Raw genomic sequence first — 18,982 nt, forward strand, 5'->3', positions numbered from 1 at the left:
ACGGCAGGGGTGGAGCAGCGAAGGAAGTGTCAAGGAAACGAAAACGTGCATCGAAGGACAGAGAGACGTGAAGCCGCTGCATTCATCGATGAAAACGATGGTGCCGAATGTATCCACAGACGGTGATCAGCGAGGGAAAGAGTCATTAAGCACGCGTCGGATCTTCGCGCCGCAACTCTTGCATTTCGCGACACGATGATCGGAGGAGCGGCTGCAGATGCAGCTTTCGCACCGTTCACTTGCCACTACTTCTGCAGACCAGCTGCTCACCACAGCGGAGCGCGAGCCCCTACGAGGAAAGGAGAGAAGGCACCCCGGGCCCTCTCCTCTTGCGTCGTGGCGACGACGCGCGCCACGGTCTGCAACGGTGGCTGTTACAGGAACCGCTTCCTGTCTCTGCTTTACCCATCCCACAACCACTCTCGGCCCATTCAGCGTCGCATCACAGCCGAAAGAAGGCAGAAATGATGCGTAAAAGGAGGAGCACGGAATCGAGATAAGCTGGCGCGTTGCAAAGTTCCCTCAGCATTTGATTTCGTTTTCTTTTTCTGTGCAGAAGTCCAACATACGAAAACCTTTTTCTTTGAAAAGACTGTAGAGCGCACAGACTGGGATGGCTACTTGACGCACAGGTTTTCATCTTACATTTACAAAGAGAAATGGAAAAGTAAAAAGGGAGCATAAAAAAAACAGAGAGAGAAGAAAACAAGAAATGCTTGTTACACACGCGCACACACATTCAGACCCACATGCAGACAGACAGACAGAGATATGTATATATAGTGAGATAGAGAGATGTACGCAAACACGCACACACACACACATCATCATCTGAGCAAGGTAGTTACTGTAATCATTTACGTTCATTTTTCGTTTTCCGTCTGCCCGTCTTTAACGCATTTTTAGCTCGTCTCCTTTGTTCTCATTACTTTGCCATCATTTCGCTCCCCGTGCGTCTGCTTGGGCCGCCATCCTTTTTTTTCGTTTCTGTTCTTTTCTTTTCCGGCCAGATCATTTTTTTCGGCGTTAAATAAAGTTTCACAGCCCTCGCACGTGTGCATTGCCCCGTTCTCTCGCGCGCCTACTCACTGCGCGGTCCTATTCTGGAGGGGTCGGCGTGTACGAGAGTCATACAAGCACGAGGTAAATAGATGAAGCCAAAGTCGTGGGCAAAAATACAAAGACACAGAAAGGCACATAATCACACCGACACAAAGCTGAAGGAAGAAGGGCACGTACCGCTTTCCATATCTTCTTATCTTACGTATGCCGCCGCCATCTCATTAAGCGCTCGCAGGGGCATCGTTTCGAGGCTGGCTCGCGGGATTACGGAGCTCCTCGGCGCCGTGCGCAAATGCGCAGCGATCGCCCCATGCGCAGTTACCGTTTTTCTCCCAGTAGATGCACATCTTTGACTTCATCTTCGTCCTATCGATACCCTGGCGGCCGCCACGGTATCCCGCCCCGCGACCGCGGCCGTTGTTGTAGTACGGCTCGTAGGCGGTCGAGGGGATACTCCAGTGGGTGGTCTTGGTGTTGTGGTCGATGTAGTAGGGCTTTCCATCGGCAGTGTACGACAGCTGCCAGCCAGGTGGCAACATAGGCGGCTGGCCAAAGTACGCTTGCTGCATGTTGATAGAAGTCGAGTTAGTTAAGAGGATTATTATCTTACTCTGCGGGGAAAGCAGCGGCAAAACACGGTGTCGGCGTCGAGGCACACGATCCGCAGTAGGAGACGTAGAAAGAGAGCCCAGGCGTGTTGAGGTATGTACAAGCACGTGTATATGTGCGTGTGTTGGACAATGGCGGGGAAGGGAAAAGAAAGGAGACGATGAGAGTGAAGGACAGAAAAGGTGGTGCGGGAGAAGTCCCTGAGAAAGGACAGCGACGTGCGTCGGGTGCAGCGTCGGTGACTCCGACAGCCAGACCGACCGAACCGAGACGCCAACTAACCGTGAAACACCAAAAGCAGCTGCCAACGTCCATGGAACGACGACATAAGAACGCACCAAAATAGACTGGGGCAGGAGAGGGAAGGACGGGGCTTAGGTACTCGGAGAAACACACATGCGCAGTACACCTTCTCCCGTCGCTGCCATCCACGGAAGAGCGACAGACTGCGAGATACCTTCAAAGAGCCGTCCATCACCGTGCTCCTCACCGAGCGCGTGTTACTCGCATGTAGTCGTTCTTTTTGTTTTGCTTCGTTACAAGGGCGCAGGAGGCGCACTGTAAAACGGCGACGGGAACCTGCGCACAGCAGGCAAACAAACTAAAAGAGTGAGCAACTCCAACAACTTAAAACAGAACGAGAGGAGCGGAGTGGAGACACACTGAGGAGGGAGAGAAAAGGCGCTGATGTCGGCTTCTCCACGCTGGGAGCTAGTATACATGAATGTCGGCCAGCGGCCCTGCCCTGACGCCTAGCAAATGGGTGCAACTACAGACTCAGTAGCTTCACGGTCCGCTGCAGTGCACACACGCGACTGCTGGGGAGGGAGAAGTGGGTCGCAAATGGCAAGGTCGCATGGGACGGTTAGTAGTACGTGTAAAGGCCTTTGGAAGGGCGGCAGCACTGCATTCTATCCACATATCGATTATTTGTGTCAAAAGGGAGATCAGTAAAGCAGTGTCGTGTCGCCAGCTTTGTGCTTCGGCCCACTGCGTAGGGTTTGACCGCTCCGAGGGAACGACTGAAACTCCCTATCCACTGTTCAATACGCGTAGGGACATGCGGCCGGGGAGTAACCAGAGCCGCCCGGTGCTTCTCCGCCACCGCTTTGCGTGGATCCCTACTTTCGGTAGCATTGCCGTGAGGCGACTCAGCCGCTACCAGCGTACCTAAAGCGTCACGCACGAGCGACGTTCTCTTGAGCTGAGCTGCACCCGGTTGGGTACCATCGTCGGCCTTAAAGTCCTTAATTGTCTTGTATTGATTGGTAGAGGTGGGGGTGTAGAGGGGCTTGCGGGTCTTATCTCGTGGTGTAGCCTTCGTCTGCGGGAGCGCACATCCGTGTCTCGATACGCGAGCACTGTCAAAGGTGTCCTCGTTGGCCCGTATAGCTGCTACGGTTTTCATCACCTCCATGCGCTGTTTGAGGAGGACGGACTCGGCGCTTTCCTTCGGCACACGCGCTCCGTACGGTGTAACGGCATTCCGTGAGACTTGACTGAGTACCTGGGATAGCGTATCAGCGGACGGAGAAGACGTGAGAGACCGATCCTTTTCACCGGTCACGGCTACGCGTTTGTCTTGTGACGTGAACATGAGGGTATCTCTCAACTTCTACGACGAGTGGGCATTAGAGACTGGAGAGAGGAACAGAGAACAGAAGAAGAGAAGGCAGCAGGCAATCGGGATGTGTTGACTGGCATCTAAGCAGTGAGAGGTGTCCGACACACGCATACACGCACGTCCCCTTCTGGGTGACAACATGCTAAAGCAGTGAGCGAAGACAAAAGAGCAGTTGCCACGGCATCCACGTATACGTGCTTGTATGTGGCGATGCAGCACAGGCGACAGCATACGAGAGAGCAGATCTGCGTGTCTGCGTTTCGAAGTCGGTTACGGCCACGTTCGCATCGCTCAGCGCCGCTTCTCTGTAGGTAGACCCACGTACCGTTTCATCAAACTCCAACGCTCCGTTGCAGTGCTGCGACCCTTTCATCTCTGCGACTTTTGTTTTTCATTTTTGTTGGTGGTGTCGATTAATACTGGTGGTAGTGGTGGTGGGTCTTTCAGTGTTAGGAAAAGGCCAAGAGAAGGCAAAAAGAGATGAATGAAATGAAACAAGCACACGCGGAAGAAAACAGGGAAAACACAGAACCGGGATAACACGAACAAAAGGAACGCAGCGCACACATACGCACATACACATACATACAACAGCATAATACACGGGCAAAAAGGACGCAACGAGCTGGAAAAAGAAACTTGGCGAACCGCAAACTCTCATAAAGCAAAAGAAAATATTGACAGGGAAGAAACACAAGAACACCACCGCACGCACGTACACCATACAGAAGGATGACAAGATGCGGGTGAAGAGAAGAAGGACCCGCAAAGAGAGCCAGCGGGGAGACGACTAAGAAAAAGAGAGGGCCGAGAAAGAGAGAGAAAGCGCAGCAGCACCTCAATGTGTGTAACGCTGGGAATGTGTGGAATGGCGAGTGTGTGCACGCGTTCCCTTCTCGGTCGTCACTCTTGTGCCGCCTCTTTCGGTTCATCTCCGCCATCGTGGTTGGGTGGCCGTGTGCGGCTCTCTCACTCGGTCCTTCACGTATGCAATGACAGGCCTCCGTCAGACATTTTCTTTGCAAGCTCCTTCTCAGCACCGCATCCTCTTCGCTGTTGTTTCCAGCGAGTCATCTCTGAGACCAAACAAATTACCCCACGCCCACAGCTCTGCGAAGTACCTCGAGCGAAAACAGACAAAACAGAGAGAACATGAACGAAAAAAATGCAGCAGGACGACTATCAGAAGGTGTGCTGCATGGAAAGATAGGAATACAGCCACGAGAGGAAGGGGGGCGGAAAAAGAACAACTGAACGCAAGTGCACTGAGGAATGTATGGAAGAAGAGAGGGAGTAGGCATCGCGACGTCGAGCATACTTGGACCGAACCATACCTCTGAGCAAGCGTCTATGCGCTTGTGTGCACGGGCAGCCTGAGCGTGCTCCATTTGCTGTGCTTGGCGTTTGAGTCGGTATCCTCAACAGCGTTTCTAAAGCGGGGCGCGCGCATACGGAGGCACGATACAACAGCGGCGTTTCGGAGGGGGGTGGAGACAGTCACAGACACAGAAGAAGAACAACGGGAGACAGTGGACGACAAGCGTAAAACGTACAAAAAAAAGTTACATTTCTTCACAGCTTACACAGAAGAAAAAAGAACAGCACGGGCCACTGGCACAGCCGTTTCGTCCATGCATCCAAAAACCAGAGCCCGACAGCACAGTTGACAGGCACACTAACACACACAGACATACACGCCTCGCTCGGCTGTGCTCTTTTCGCCATGTTCAGTGCGGCCGCTTCTCCCGACGGCCAAACTCCAAGTGGCCGACTCAGTTTTGTAGCATCAAATGGGCGAGGGTCGCAGTGGTGTCTTTCGCCGAAACCTTCAGCGGGAATGCTAGCGCCGGAGGCAGGTTTAGCTCTAAGTACGGCTCCGGTGGATTATACTTGGGAGGGGCTGGCAGCTTTCCTATCGGCATCGTCTGCGGTGATGCTGAGCTAGAACCACTCATGGAGGGCGGCTGGTGCTTTGCGGCCTTGGTCGGGCTGAACACTCTACTCTGGCTGGCGTTCTGATTGTTGAGCATCATGGTGAGAGAGGGCCCGGTGGCCTTCAGTGGTTGGCTAGGCGTGCTTGCCGCCACCTGCGTCTGCGGAGATGCCACCGTCTTCTGCGCATTATGAACGTTTGGGTTGAGAATGAAGCCAAGCCCGTTGACGTCAAGGTGGCGTTCATCCGGCAGCTCGTGAAGGTAGGGGCAGTTTGTCCCACGCAGACACCCGCCATTCACGAAGTACTTGCATACCTCTTGCGTACGATCGTGCGGGGGAACTACACCGGGTATTACGCCATTCACCACGCCACCGGCCTGGAGCGACATCGACTTCTTTACCCCTGACGGCATGAAGACGTAGCCGCCAGCGGTCCCAGCTGGTGGTCGAGAGCCATTCAGGGAAGGGACCGGGCTGGAAGTCATGTTCCACATCTTTCGCTACGAGACAGGAGAGGGAGATACAGAGCCTAAAAAAAGAAACAAAAAAAGAGGAGCACGCTCCACACTGCGCAGACTCGGCAAGAACTCAGGGCGGAGGAGGTGAGTGAAGGCTAAGCTTGTGAGTGAGTAGGGGAAAAGGGAGAAGTTAAAGTTAGGAAGAATGAAGCCCAGAATGTGAAGCGAAAATGCTGAACCGTGTCTGCGTGCACTGATGTATAAGACCTGACTGAGTGATGAGTGATGGCCTGCAAAGAATTGGTTTTGTGGGAGAAAGGAATGATGGCTCAAACGTGTGCCCTGCTGCAGCAGCAGATGTGATGGAGGCGCCTTCAATGGTGTGGAGGTGTGGGTGCAGGTGCGCCTGTCACTGAGCGGCTCTCGTTGGTTGCTGCTTCTCTGCCGTCGATTCCGTCGTGCCACTGATCCCTTGTCCTCTCCTGTTCTGCACGTGCCAGAATCAAGATGAATAAAAAGCGAAAAGCCGCAGCCCTGAGTGTTTGCTTTTCGCTGGCGTCAGCAGCCGCTGGACTCGATGAAATGTGCGTCGCTGCTGCGCGTATGCAGGAAAAAGTGAGGATGCAGCGGAAAGTCAGTAGAGGCTGGAACCGTCGAGTCACACACACACACACCTTCAGCGAGCGGACACGCACACACGCCAACACCCGGTGGTGTTTTGCTCACTATTGGTCCTTTCCTTTTATGCTGTTGGTGTAACTGTGAATGTTCTACCGCGTGTGTGTGTGCTCTCATTTCACAGAGAACAAGAGAGTCTGCGGCAACCTGCACAGGCGGAAACAACGGACACCCACACGGATGTGCATTTGAACAGAAGAAAGAAGGGGCATCGAAAAGGGTGGACAGGTGGAGACAAAGTCCAGCACAACGTACAGGACCAGTGCATGCGGTGCACCCATCACGCACCCTTGTGCTCCACGCAGCTGTCACGTCTGTAGTGTGCATACATCCGCGAGCAACAACTTCCGGAAAACTGCACCTGGTCTCGTCGACCGCATGCGCCTAGATGCACCGCGACAGCACAGTTCCTGTGAAGCATGCATTGAACTAGAGAGAAGAGACGCCTCCACGCGTGTTATCCCTGTTCTCATCCCTCTGCGACGTTTATGTTTTCGATGTAACTCGACTGCACGAAACGTAGACCTGTAAGAACGGCTCACAACGAAACCTCGCAAAACTGTGTAGTATGGTGCGGTCTTACCAGCGACATGCACGCCACTTCGTCTCTGCCGGAGACGCGAATCACTGACGGCCGTGGGCACCACAACAAAAAAAATCCTCAACCCACAAATGGCCTCAACCATCCTCGCCTCCGGTCCATACTCCTCCCATAGCCGCTACCGCTCGACCGTCACAAGCTGCGGTGCTTCTCCTTTGTCCGCTCCACAATGAAGCGGCGGATGTACACAATGATGGGGATCAGAAGAACAACAAAAACAACGGTCACGGCGCCCACTGCACGGCTCTTACACTTGACGCAGGAGCACTCAAACCCCCAGCGCTTCTTCATGGTCAGCGCCAGACGTGAGAGAGGGAGATTGTTGTCCGGCATGTAGTTGATAAAGAGCTCCTCGCCTTCGCGAATGGGCCGCACCGCGCGGGCGCTGAGGAAAAAGTTGTTTTTGATGCTGTTGTACGTAATGGAGAGCTCAACGTTCGGCTCGCAGCTGTGATTCAAGTACGAGGCCTCGGGGAAGAGGCAGATGCCGCGGCGACCACGGTAGTCTACCTCGAAGCGGTTAAACTCGACGATGAGGGGAAGTTTCTGCAGATCGTAAGAGGAGAATTCCCCGCTCATCAGGCAGCTGGAGCCGTTGCGGAAGGCCCCGTCGGCCCCGGGAGCACGCACCTCCTCCGCAAAGTCAAAAACGTCGCGCTCGCGAGTAAAGTAGGAAAAGCCGCCGGACATGAGCGAGAGGATGCGGTGCTTGACGTACTGCTGTTCCTGTGGCGTTCCGTAGACGACTTTGCTGAAGATCTCCTTCGTCATAATAAGCACCTGTTCTCGCAGGGGCTGGCGGTCGTTCTCACTGATGTACATGCAGTAGGCGGGCAGATTCATGACCTCACGGCCGTAACCAATCTCTCGCTCCGCAAACACGCCGCGGGCAAAGGAGCCGCCAAAGCTAGCGTTCATGTCGATCCTCACATCCGCCGTCACAAATCCACCAGGGGGCACCTCGATCTTGCCCTGAACAGACGAAACCTTGGCAAAGCTTCGAGCAGTAACAAGAAGGGAGCCGCGGTATGCGGAGGACGCTACAGTGCTCAGTGATAGGCGTGAAGCTACGCCAGACCCAAGACATCGGCGAAACGACTGCGCCGCCAGGCGGGAAGCGGCGCGCATCGCGAAGAGTGTAAAGCTGCGATGTGAGTGTGGCCGAGGCACCTCGTTTCCTTCCCTCTCCGACTCGGACCTTCCCTGAAGAGCCTCTGTCGCAGTCAAGAAGAAAGTCACGAGAGGCAAAGCGCGGGAGCCACTCACACGCGCGCCAGTGGGCGTCGGTGTGCACTCGCGTGAGCGTGTGAATGCGCTTGGATTGTAGTCAGGCTCGCGTTCGTCCCCACTGTGCACAACACAGGAAAACAACCACACACGTGGGGCGCACAAAGCAGCAGCAGAAAAAAAGATGAAGGCACCATTGGTGGGGAGAAATTGAAAACCGAAACAGACATTCAAGATGGCGAGCGACGAACGCCAAAGAGGACGTCGGTACGGACAGAGTTCGTGCGCGTCGACAGCTACTACGCATGCGCGCACCCGAAGCTTACAGGTATCGTTGACAAGAAGATCCCGATGATATATATCGCTTTACTTGCGCTGCGGTAACTTCCCTGCGCCTTGAAGACGAGTCACTCAAGCGCGTCTGCTGCGCAGACCCAAGCGTCGTTTCGATTCTTCGGCCATGTTGAGCAGCGCCCTTGAAACCACTCTGCGAGCCACGCACGCGTGCACATGAAAACAGGCTTTTATTCTCTCAGCCTCTCCATTCTCTGCCATGGTGGCACTGAGCTTAGCTGAACTCCACGCTACCCCCGGCCCTGTCACAGGCACATCGCACGGTGCCAAGCAGCCCTACACACACGCCCTGCAGCAATGCGCCGACTCCGTCATCCGAGCACGGCCCCTGCCCCACACTCCGCAGGTCGCCCCACACCCGCCCCCATCACGCCGGCAGCCGCCTAGTGTGCATCCCCGTAGGGGTGGCGCACAGGCCCCCACACACACACACACACACCAGCAAGGGCAGTCAGGCCCGGGTGCAATGCGTTCCAGGCACGCCGACACTCTGCCTACCACATGGACGGCACAAGCGTGTTCGCTGTCGCGGGTCACCCCCGACGCCAGCGCCACCCCCAGGACCCCAGCGCCGACACACCAGTGGCCATGCATCGCGCTCACCTCCCCACGTCGTAGGCACTCGAGCCTTGTCACCATGAGAAGTGGGGTTCCGGCACTGACAGGCGGGGGGATGGGAGGGGGATGGGGGGGGATGGGAGGGGGAGGGGCTGCCTGTACTTCCCCGCATACGGTGTGGGGTGTACTGGGCGCTGACGTATCACGCAGAGTGAGGGGTGTCCGTCTGGTCAGCAGGTCCTGCATACAAACAGATTCCAAAAACGACACGCGGCAATGTAGACAAGCAGACACCCACCTGTGCGCACACACATCCCCCTTCAGAGAATCGCTCGCCTCCAGAGTAAGAGGGCAAGTGGTAATCGTCAGCGATCGACGAGGCGCAGGAGGACACAGCAGCCGAGCGCCCCGTCGTCACCTCACACTCCTCACTAAGACTTTAGCAAAATCGCAGTGTTGTGCTCGACAATGACGGCCGAAAACGGTTTCCCACTCAACACGCAGAAGAAGTCCCGCGAGGCGACCATCAAGGGTCCTGCGTGATACCGGCCGGCGTCAGGGGCCCGCAAGCGATTCACGGGGCGATGAACGGAGAGCCGCATCGTCTCCGCGTCCAGGAAGACAAGCGCGCCACTCTCCAGCAGCAACACAATGGTCCATGAGAACGAGCGGACGAGGTGAAGTTCTCGGACGGGGATGTCCTCCGTACAGTAGGTTTGCATGGTGGGGGTCAGCGTCACGGTGAGGAGCGCCTCACCACGGTGGCGCTTCGGCTCCTGCGCATAAGCGCTGGCGCTATGTCGTACCGTAACGTAAAAGGAAGCGGCGACGTTGTGGGCGAGCACGACGGCGACGAGGCCAGAAGTGGCGCCATCAGACGCCTCCGCGGCACCCGGTCGAGTAACTGTAGCGTTCGTCACAGCATCTGAGGTGCAATGGCGCAGTAGGCGACACTCACCAACTACCTGCATTCCAGTCGCCTGCAAGAACTGGAGTGCGCTGTTCGACCAAACGCACACGAGTGTGTCCGCCGACCACCACCCGCAGTAGCACAACTCCACAGGGGCGCCAGGGCGCGAGTCTCCACCGGCAAACGGAGGAGCGAGAGTGTGCCAGTCGTCCTCGTTCGTGTACTTACTCTGCAGTGTCACTGTCTCGTCCGACGATGAAAGAACGGCCGCGCAGTAGCGGATCGACGACGTACCTGGTGCCGCTGCAGACTCCTGAGCAATGCAGAGTAGCGCCAGGATACCACTACCTTTGGAATTAAAGTGAACGGACGAGTGTAGCACCGCGCCGGCTGCCACCGCCGGGAACGGCTTCACCTTGGCCATGTCACTGCGCGACACTTTCTTTCGCTCCAGCACAATCGACATATCCAGTGGGCACACACATACGACGTTGTCGAGCGTCATACACAGCAGTGTCTGCACAGCGGCCGGATTGGAACCGGCTGAAACGGTGTGCGTTGCCACAGCAACGAGCTGCTGCGAAGCAGAAGACGCACGTCCAGGTCCCTGCCCTTGCCCTCCACGATCACTGTCGCGCTGCGATCTACGGGAATCGCGATCGACCTCGAAGAGGTAAATCTTGGACAGGTTTGACGTGTTCAGGAGGCACACACTTCCGTTGCTAAGTCCGCAGCAGAGATAGGACGGCTGGGCAACCGACGCACCCATGACCCACGTGCAGTCAGACACAAAGACGGAGCTCGACGTAGAGGACGAGGTCACTTGCCGCTCCACTTCACCTTTCACGTAGCGAGTGATAGACTTCTCCGTCATGTCGCGTCGCGACCTGTGGTCCTCCGACTCTACATCGATCTTCCACTGATCCTGCATCGCCAAGACCGTTGATGCAGCGGAAGAGGAAGAGGCAGAGTGGCGGGAGGGTCAGCAAGAGGAAAGAAGAGAAGGCACCGGTCCTCTCAAGTGTTGCCACTGCTGCATACGCCAACAAGGGAGAGGAGAGGAGAGGGACAGCATTCAGTAGCAGGGCAGTGTGTGAAAGGTGGATGAGACAGACAAAAAGTCCATGATGTCCATCTTCACGTACATCGCAGGAGCGGGGAAGAAGCAATACGACAGCGAGGAGACGTAGGAGGTGCGAAGGAGGCGTCCATACGCGGCAGCCGATGCACCCATTCGCTGAAACAGCACCAGATGCAGGCTGCGACAGGGACAGCGAGTGTGAGGAGGGGAGAGCCTGTAAACCGGCACGCACGCCTTCAGCCCTACACCTCACCCTAACTTGGTCCACTCTCTCGCCTACGCACGTCGCACCGCTGAGGTGGAAAGAAAAGGAGGCCCCTACGCCGTGACTGGGCGGGCGAGTAAAGCGCTTGCTCCCTTATGCTTGGTGGCTGCTGATGCTGTGTTTTCCTATCGTTGTATCCGTGCGGCCCTAACAACAAACATTTCGCCATTCGCCACACACACACACGTCATGCACGCAAAAAAAGAATATCAGCAAGCACACGGCACACATACATGCGCATGCACGGCAAGAGATGTGAAGAAAACAACACAAGACACACGCAGCCATAACAACTCCGCACCGCACCATTACGAAGATAGCTGCAGAAAGCAGGCTCAGCGGCGTACATGAAAAGCTAGCAACACCACTGGTGTATTTCAAACCGACCTCCACAACAAGAGAGGGGTCGTTTCTTGTCTTCTCAGTCATCCTCTTCCTCTACAGCATCGGGGATCGCTTCAAAGCCAGAGGGCGGGCTCTTGGCACCGCTAGAGTTGAGTACCTTGAAACGATTGCCAGACAGCTTTCGGTCGTTGCGCTGCGCCTTGTTGATGTCCTTATGCATCCGATAGATCGATGGCAAGGACGTGCCGTGAACGGTCATGTCATAAAGAAGCTTCCCATACATGGCGTTGTCCTCGTTGGGGATGTCGCGACGGGCAAAGAGCTCGTAGTGAGTGTTGTTCGGTAAGCGTTTCTTCATGATGAACTCTGGCAAGTTCTGGCCGTAGCCGGGCCGCAAGTTGCGCATTGGGTACCCGGTGAAAGTGTTGAACTCCGGCGACATGTGGCGCTCGTCCTCCAACTGCCACGCACCCGGCGCCTTCTCCTCGATGTACTCCTGAAAGATGCGCGCACGTGCAAGTCGGAGGTCCCAACGCTGCGCGCATGGGACCGGGAGGTGGTGAGGGTGAGTGTAGCCCACCTTATGAACGCCGTAGCGCAGAGAGCTACGGAGCATGTGCGCTTCACTCAACCTTCGTGCTAAGAGCCTAATGGGTGGAGTGGCACGGAGGCAGAAGCGGAAGAGAGAAGGACCGGAAAGGAAACAGCGAGGTAACGAAGGGGCGCACACATAACCCTGCTGGCGACAGCAGCGCCTGCGCTTCTCACGCGGGCAGGACTCGGACTGTGTCAGCACGGGAGTCTCTTTGGCCGACTGTGCGCGCGATTTGGGAGCAATGCACTCGTCTCTGTTACGAGGCGCGTGGGCCACGTGACGGTGAAGTCGAAATGGGGGGAGCCGTAAGGGAAGCAACGGCGCCACTGCATCGTGTTAGGCACAGTCAGCAGTTGTGCTCACAGTGGTGATGTGCTCCGGCATAGCATCATCTCCGCCAATCCATAATGAATAATGACCGCTCCCACATGTGTTGACCCTCTCCAGGGAAAGGGAAAGGCAAAATAAATGGAAGGCTACCAGGGATGAATACAAAGGGGGTGAGAAGGGAAAACTGCAGAGGGAGGCAACAGGCCGTCGTGGCTCAACAGCTTCTCCACACTCTGCATGCATGCCGGCAGAAAAGGGATAAACATACGAAATTCTCGGAGCCGGCGATATCTTCTCGACAGCTCTTGTCACACATACACGAGTGAGCTCCGCGAGCCTCTCCTGCATCCCCACAGACGCACACACGCACACACACACACACATCAATCAGTCTATTTTCCTACACCGCCATTCCGTCTTCCCTCGCCTTCAGCTTCCCGCGCTTTGACATGCGCGGGCATCTCACGCGGCACAGGCGCCACACGATAACACGAAACGAGAAAACAAAAGCGGGACTCTCACCTGTGTCCACGCCAGCACACACACACAGCCGAAACAAAGAAATAAAAGAGAAAAGATAAACAAGACGGACAAGGGAGAAGACGCAACACGTGAGCAAGAGAATCCGAGGGTAAGACGTGCGTGCGCCGCGTCACATTCGCGGTTGACGCAGCAGATCACACATGCACACTCGTCAGCTCTCTCCCACATGTCAGCTGAGGCTCACAGGCGTCATCGCAAGACGGCGGCAACATCAGTTCGACGCTTCCGACGGAACCATGTCAGTCGCGACGTGGACGAACTTGCGATCCGACTTGTCGCAGACCCACGCAACTTCCACCTCGTAAAGCTTGTCCTTCTGCTTGTCGTGCACATCGTGAAGGATGCTGACCAGCTTCCCTACCGCATCCTCGCAAGTGAGGCTGGAAAAGTCCAGCTTCTCCAGCTCGCTCTTTGCCACTGTCTTGGCCTTGCCGAGCGCAACACCGTAGTACCCGGCCACCGTGCCACTGGGATCACTAACGAACAGCTGCGGTCCGTCATCAGCATACGACGCAATGATGGCCGAGCACCCGAACGGGCGGTACGCAAAGTGTGTGGTGTACACGTGCATGAACTCCCCCACGCGGTTTGCCAGCACCGCACCGCGGATGGGGGTGGCGAAAATGTCGCGACTATTCTCCGCCTCCTGCCGCGCGCGAGAGATAATCGCGCGCCCGTCCGGAAGGAGACCGCAGATGCAAATGCCGGCCTGGCGGTCTACGGCGTGGATGCGGTTGTTCGAGCCTTTCTCCAGCATGCGGCTCGTGTGAATCTTTTCCACCGCAACGACAACGCCGTCCTTGCAGCATGCTGCAACGGCGGTGCTGCTGTTGTCGACAGCCTTGCCGGCGTACTCCACTTGGAACACGCGTCCTTCGGCCGAAAATACGTCCGTAGACTGATCGTGACCGCTGCCTGTGCCCGCCATCGTGAGAAGTCTCAAAGGGTGATTTGATATCTGAAGCTGAGCGCCTTCACGTCTGGCACTACTTCGGAGCGAAGAGGTGCGCCGGGATGGACCGTGAGCAGGAGAGAGATTTAGGAGACGGATATGTGCTCCAGAGAAAACTGCCTATCGGCACGGCGCGTCTGTGAGTGCGGATGTGCGTGTGTATGGAGAGAAAGTGCAAGGTCTCCAGACGGATGCTTCTCTTCCTGGACTGTTGCCCGCCCAAACAGAGAATGAGAAAGAAATCGAGAGTCGAAGTCAAAGCAATGACGTCACTGGAGTGCTCGGAAAGGCTGCAGAAGACGAACCAAAAGGAGAAAGAAGGTGCAAGGATGAAGAAGAAAAATGCGCGCTTGTTTTGTGTGTGTGTGTGTGTGTGGTGGTTGTGAGGCGAGAGGGAGGGGGGGCAGTGGACAGTGGCGCGCGGAGATAAAGAGAGGGAAGAGAGGTGGGCGAACGAGAGGGGAGCAGGAGAAGAGCGCGAAAGAAGCAGATCCAGACAGCCGCTGGGAACGACGCAAGTGATATTGCAATGAAGCGAGAGCTAAGTTCTCGTAACTTGTGTGGGCATGTCTTGCACGGCGCTTGCCGCAAGTGTCCTGAGAGGAAAAGGAAATGAGCCGAGAGATGAATGAGGAGCTTGGCCCACCTGAGTACAAGGAGCCGACGTGTCACGTGCAAGCGCACCTGTGACCCGCCTACCAAGAGCTAGGGCAGCGCGCTGACTTGGGGGGCGAGGGGCTCAGCCGAGTGTGCAGCCGCTGGGGCCGACATGCTCCACACCGTGTCCTTTTCCTTCATCGGCGTCTGTGTTTAATGTACAGAAAAGGAATGTGCAGCGTGACAAAGAGCGTGCTGTCGCGCTTCCTCTAGCCAGGTGAGGAACGGGGTGCCAGACGTCGCGCAACAACGCCCACAAGCCCCACAGCAAGAAAGCCGCAGCACATACCCGCCACTCCACTCAGAAACGGTGACCATCGTGTCTGCTGCGCTGGCTTCGACGCCGCCGGCGCAGGCGCTGTCGTGGTGGTGTTGCTGTCCTGTTCTCTTCGGCGTCGCGCGTTGTGGATGCGAGGAGTTCGCTTGACCTCGTCCTCTGGATTGCGCCAGGAGGGACCGTCCGTAGGACGCGGTGGCAGCCGCTCCTCCCAATTGCCGCCGTTAACGAACAGCTCCGATATCTTTGCAGAGAGCGACGTATCCGTCTCGTCCATTCCGCTCTTCCCAAGGGAGTGTGAGTAGAGGCACATATCGCCGTTCGGGCAGCATCCGAACAAGTGTGCAACGCAGTAGTGCACCTTCTTTTCCTGAGCTCGAACGATCTGCTGGAGGCGGTGCTTCAAGCGACCGAGATCAGCGGGACGGAGCATTGATTCATCCACCTCTCCCCTATTACCTTCAAAGTTGCTCTGGTTGAACTGACAGGCAACATCGATCTCGTCTAGCACATCATCGGCGATGAGGGTGTCGTCCACGATGACAGTGCGCAGATACGGGTTGATGTGCCCCAAGGCAGCGATAGACCGGCCAGCTTCATCCTCCAATGGGGTATTTGAGAGGTCAATGTAGTTCACACGAGACCGCACGAGCGCCTCGCAGAGGGAGCAAATCGCCTCGTCACTGATGTTGATGCCTCTCAGCGTGAGTGCCTCCACGGAAAGGTTGTATTGAAACGCCATGGAGAGGGAGTACACCTCAGCATCGCCAAAGAAGCCGGAGAAGTCATCGTAAACAAGAATGGATCGGATCGAGTTGTTCAGAGTCTCCTCTGCCAACACGTGAAACTCATCCTCGCATACGTTTGTGTAGTTGCTGTTGTGGTTCGTGAAGTAGCACAGCGCCTGCTCTAGCTGGTGCAAGCTAAACGATTCGTAGCTGCCTGATAAGACCTGGATTACTAGCCTACGCGAGTTCTCGCACTTGCCTCGCGCCGACACGGCTTCAGAGAGTGTGCGCACCGCACCAAGAACACGGCCTCTCGGCTCCATTTCGGTAGCGTGCGTCACCCGCAGACGAGGGGGCCTTTCTCTCGCTCTCGTCGAAAAAGATACGCGGCGGCGCACTCCACGGCTCTCCAAGAGTGCGGCATGGGTAGAAAAATAATCAGAGAGGCGGACGAGAGGAAATTAGAGAAGGCGGAATTCCTCAAGAGACGACAGCAATCGCGTGGGTGTATGCGAGGCGGGAAGCATGGCGTCGGCGCGCAGTCGGCCGCGTCAGCATGACACGTTCGCCTTGGATTCAAAGAGAAGAGAAAAAAAATCGGGAGCGGGGGATAGCTCAAGACGGTGTCTACCGGCGCATTCCTGTCTTCCGCAACCCTCACTCCCTCTGGTCCCCATTCGAGGGCATCGCCCTCTTCCTCTCTCCCTCGATCCGGTGAGTTGTGCTGCAACACATCAAAGAAGTTTGCCGCAAGGGAAACGTGAGCGCACGGTGGGTTTGATAGCCACGACAACGGAGCCAGTCTCGATGAGCACTACGCTCTTCTTCGCTAGTGTGCTCACAACGAGTTGACGTTTTGGAAAGATAGAATTCGGTTCATGCGTTAAGACTTCAGATATGAAGAGAACTAAAATCCATCCATACCTGTGCGGTCCCTTATATTGCACAGTGGAAGGGGAGAGAGCACGCGAGCGAGCCAGAGGACAAAAATAAAAGGCAGGAATAAGAATCTGTGCAAGTGTTTCCCACCTGCAAAGCGCTTATTTTGCGTAGAGTACCCGTTACGCAGGCAAGGGAGTCGTGGCTTCGGCCCCGTTAGTGAGCGCCATCTGAATCAGGTGGCCAGCCATGAAGCTGACGACCCCGCTGATTACGCCGTTGAGCACCATAAGCACCGCCGAGCGCCCCATGCTGACGCCGACGAGGTAACCCTTCACTGAGCCCAGGAAGACCAGCGAGGCCATTGTGAGAATGCAGGACACAAAAAAAACGGAGTCTACACCCTGGCCTTTGCCTGGAAGATACGCTAGGAGAGGGATGGAGCCGAAGAACATGAAGGATGCGAACATCACGACACCTTGCTTCTTGGGGCCGTGAGTGTCGTCGATGTCCACCAGAAGTCCAAGCTCCTCCACCATCATGAAGTCCACAAACATCTTCGGGTCCTTGGAGATGATGCCGACAATCGTGTGCGCGTCATCGAAGGAGAGCCCCTTCGCCATGTATATCTGCACCATTTCATCTATTTCCAGGTCAAACGAGTTCTCCACCTCCCACTCCTCGCGGCGCCGCTCCGAAATAGCGTTCTCCCGCTCAGCCTCGCCAGAGACGTACTCGCCGAACCCCATAGAGAAGCCATCGGCGATGACGTTAGAAAAACCGAAAATAAGTACCGTGGCTTTGTCGCCCCCACTCCCGGCTGCCGCGGCAATGATGGCGAAAGTGGTCATGATGCCGTCCAGACCGCCAAACACGAGGGACTTCACATATTCAGAGGCACTCGTGTTGTGGTTCTCCTGCTGCATCCCCTTCATGTGCTCACGACGCGATGCCTCCACATCGCCGGCGCGGAAGGCGGCGCGAGCGGCATCACAGCTCTTGTACTCCTTCTTCTCCGTTGCCGATACATTCAGCGCGGTGGACTCAGACATGGTGCTTGATAGAAAGTGCACACGACAACAAAAAAAAGTTTCCGTGTATGGAGACACGCTCTCTCTCGTGTGGGGTGTGGCTCTGTCTTGTGTTGTGATGTGGAGGAGAGGGAGACGAGGGCTTGGTGAGTGAGGCGCGTGGAGCAGGCCGTGAAAACAAAATAAGGGGAATCACGGAAATGAGAAGTCTGCAACCGGAAAATACAAGCAACGTTCCCCGCAAAAGACGGTCACAGGATCACGCCCTTTTCTTCGAAGAGGGCAGAACAGTAAAGCACTCGTGTATAAGAAGCTGGTGGGGTAAAGATACAAACAAGACACGCATGCAAAGCACAGGGGTTCAGTGGGGAGGAGGAGAGTAGACGAGGGAAAATGAGCAACTCACCCGATTCGACGACGCGCACAAGACGGAGAAGCGGGAAGGAAAGATGGCACGAGAAGAGAAAACGTACACAGCAATGGGTATTATTTTTTTACAGCCTCTCCATTCTCTGCCATGGTGGCACTGAGCTTAGCTGAACTCCACGCTACCCCCGGCCCTGTCACAGGCACATCGCACGGTGCCAAGCAGCCCTACACACACGCCCTGCAGCAATGCGCCGACTCCGTCATCCGAGCACGGCCCCTGCCCCACACTCCGCAGGTCGCCCCACACCCGCCCCCATCACGCCGGCAGCCGCCTAGTGTGCATCCCCGTAGGGGTGGCGCACAGGCCCCCACACCACACACACACACCAGCAAGGGCAGTCAGGCCCGGGTGCAATGCGTTCCAGGCACGCCGACACTCTGCCTACCACATGGACGGCACAAGCGTGTTCGCTGTCGCGGGTCACCCCCGACGCCAGCGCCACCCCCAGGACCCCAGCGCCGACACACCAGTGGCCATGCATCGCGCTCACCTCCCCACGTCGTAGGCACTCGAGCCTTGTCACCATGAGAAGTGGGGTTCCGGCACTGGCAGGGCAGGGGATGGGAGGGGGATGGGAGGGGGAGGGGCTGCCTGTACTTCCCCGCATACGGTGTGGGGTGTACTAGGCGCCGAGGTACTACGCACGGAAATGTCCTGCCATGAGGGCAAGTAGTAGGTGCGCAAGAGTACGAAAGGAGGTCTTTACAGGGTCGCCCAATTCCCACTGGGATGTGGCGGAAGACGAATTGCCGTGCAACTCGTGACTTGCTCGCTTGATCACTCTTTTGTTCGTTTTTGGTATGGGGTGTGTAGTGAGTAAGCATGGAGGGCCGAGAGGCAACGGTAACGGAAG

At 56.2% G+C, this 18,982-nt stretch overlaps 9 protein-coding genes across 9 annotated transcripts; all 9 read right to left on the reverse strand.

Moving 5' to 3' along the window:
• Nucleotides 1-1,283: 1,283 nt before the first annotated feature.
• Nucleotides 1,284-1,631, reverse strand: LMXM_27_0130 (conserved hypothetical protein; the record flags this gene model as incomplete). Its single annotated transcript, XM_003876538.1, has 1 exon — nt 1,284-1,631. One exon carries the CDS (start codon nt 1,629-1,631, stop codon nt 1,284-1,286), a length of 348 nt encoding a protein of 115 aa, XP_003876587.1.
• Nucleotides 1,632-2,536: 905 nt separating this feature from the next.
• Nucleotides 2,537-3,268, reverse strand: LMXM_27_0140 (conserved hypothetical protein; the record flags this gene model as incomplete). The annotated part of the gene is made up of 1 exon (XM_003876539.1): nt 2,537-3,268. One exon carries the CDS (start codon nt 3,266-3,268, stop codon nt 2,537-2,539), a length of 732 nt encoding a protein of 243 aa, XP_003876588.1.
• Nucleotides 3,269-5,067: 1,799 nt separating this feature from the next.
• LMXM_27_0150 (conserved hypothetical protein) lies at nt 5,068-5,619 on the reverse strand (the record flags this gene model as incomplete). The annotated part of the gene is made up of 1 exon (XM_003876540.1): nt 5,068-5,619. One exon carries the CDS (start codon nt 5,617-5,619, stop codon nt 5,068-5,070), a length of 552 nt encoding a protein of 183 aa, XP_003876589.1.
• A 1,480-nt stretch (nt 5,620-7,099) lies between these two features.
• LMXM_27_0160 (conserved hypothetical protein) lies at nt 7,100-7,885 on the reverse strand (the record flags this gene model as incomplete). The annotated part of the gene is made up of 1 exon (XM_003876541.1): nt 7,100-7,885. The coding sequence occupies one exon, from the start codon at nt 7,883-7,885 to the stop codon at nt 7,100-7,102; it is 786 nt and encodes a 261-aa protein (XP_003876590.1).
• A 1,652-nt stretch (nt 7,886-9,537) lies between these two features.
• LMXM_27_0170 (conserved hypothetical protein) lies at nt 9,538-10,947 on the reverse strand (the record flags this gene model as incomplete). Its single annotated transcript, XM_003876542.1, has 1 exon — nt 9,538-10,947. One exon carries the CDS (start codon nt 10,945-10,947, stop codon nt 9,538-9,540), a length of 1,410 nt encoding a protein of 469 aa, XP_003876591.1.
• Nucleotides 10,948-11,783: 836 nt separating this feature from the next.
• Nucleotides 11,784-12,323, reverse strand: LMXM_27_0180 (conserved hypothetical protein; the record flags this gene model as incomplete). Its single annotated transcript, XM_003876543.1, has 1 exon — nt 11,784-12,323. The coding sequence occupies one exon, from the start codon at nt 12,321-12,323 to the stop codon at nt 11,784-11,786; it is 540 nt and encodes a 179-aa protein (XP_003876592.1).
• Nucleotides 12,324-13,386: 1,063 nt separating this feature from the next.
• On the reverse strand, nt 13,387-14,103 carry LMXM_27_0190 (putative proteasome alpha 7 subunit; the record flags this gene model as incomplete). Its single annotated transcript, XM_003876544.1, has 1 exon — nt 13,387-14,103. The coding sequence occupies one exon, from the start codon at nt 14,101-14,103 to the stop codon at nt 13,387-13,389; it is 717 nt and encodes a 238-aa protein (XP_003876593.1).
• An 890-nt stretch (nt 14,104-14,993) lies between these two features.
• LMXM_27_0200 (conserved hypothetical protein) lies at nt 14,994-16,112 on the reverse strand (the record flags this gene model as incomplete). Its single annotated transcript, XM_003876545.1, has 1 exon — nt 14,994-16,112. One exon carries the CDS (start codon nt 16,110-16,112, stop codon nt 14,994-14,996), a length of 1,119 nt encoding a protein of 372 aa, XP_003876594.1.
• Nucleotides 16,113-16,850: 738 nt separating this feature from the next.
• LMXM_27_0210 (conserved hypothetical protein) lies at nt 16,851-17,720 on the reverse strand (the record flags this gene model as incomplete). Its single annotated transcript, XM_003876546.1, has 1 exon — nt 16,851-17,720. The coding sequence occupies one exon, from the start codon at nt 17,718-17,720 to the stop codon at nt 16,851-16,853; it is 870 nt and encodes a 289-aa protein (XP_003876595.1).
• Between the last annotated feature and the right edge of the window lie 1,262 nt (nt 17,721-18,982).

This window comes from Leishmania mexicana, chromosome 27 (assembly GCF_000234665.1).
Source record: "Leishmania mexicana MHOM/GT/2001/U1103 complete genome, chromosome 27".
NCBI classification, from domain to species: Eukaryota; Euglenozoa; class Kinetoplastea; order Trypanosomatida; family Trypanosomatidae; genus Leishmania; species Leishmania mexicana.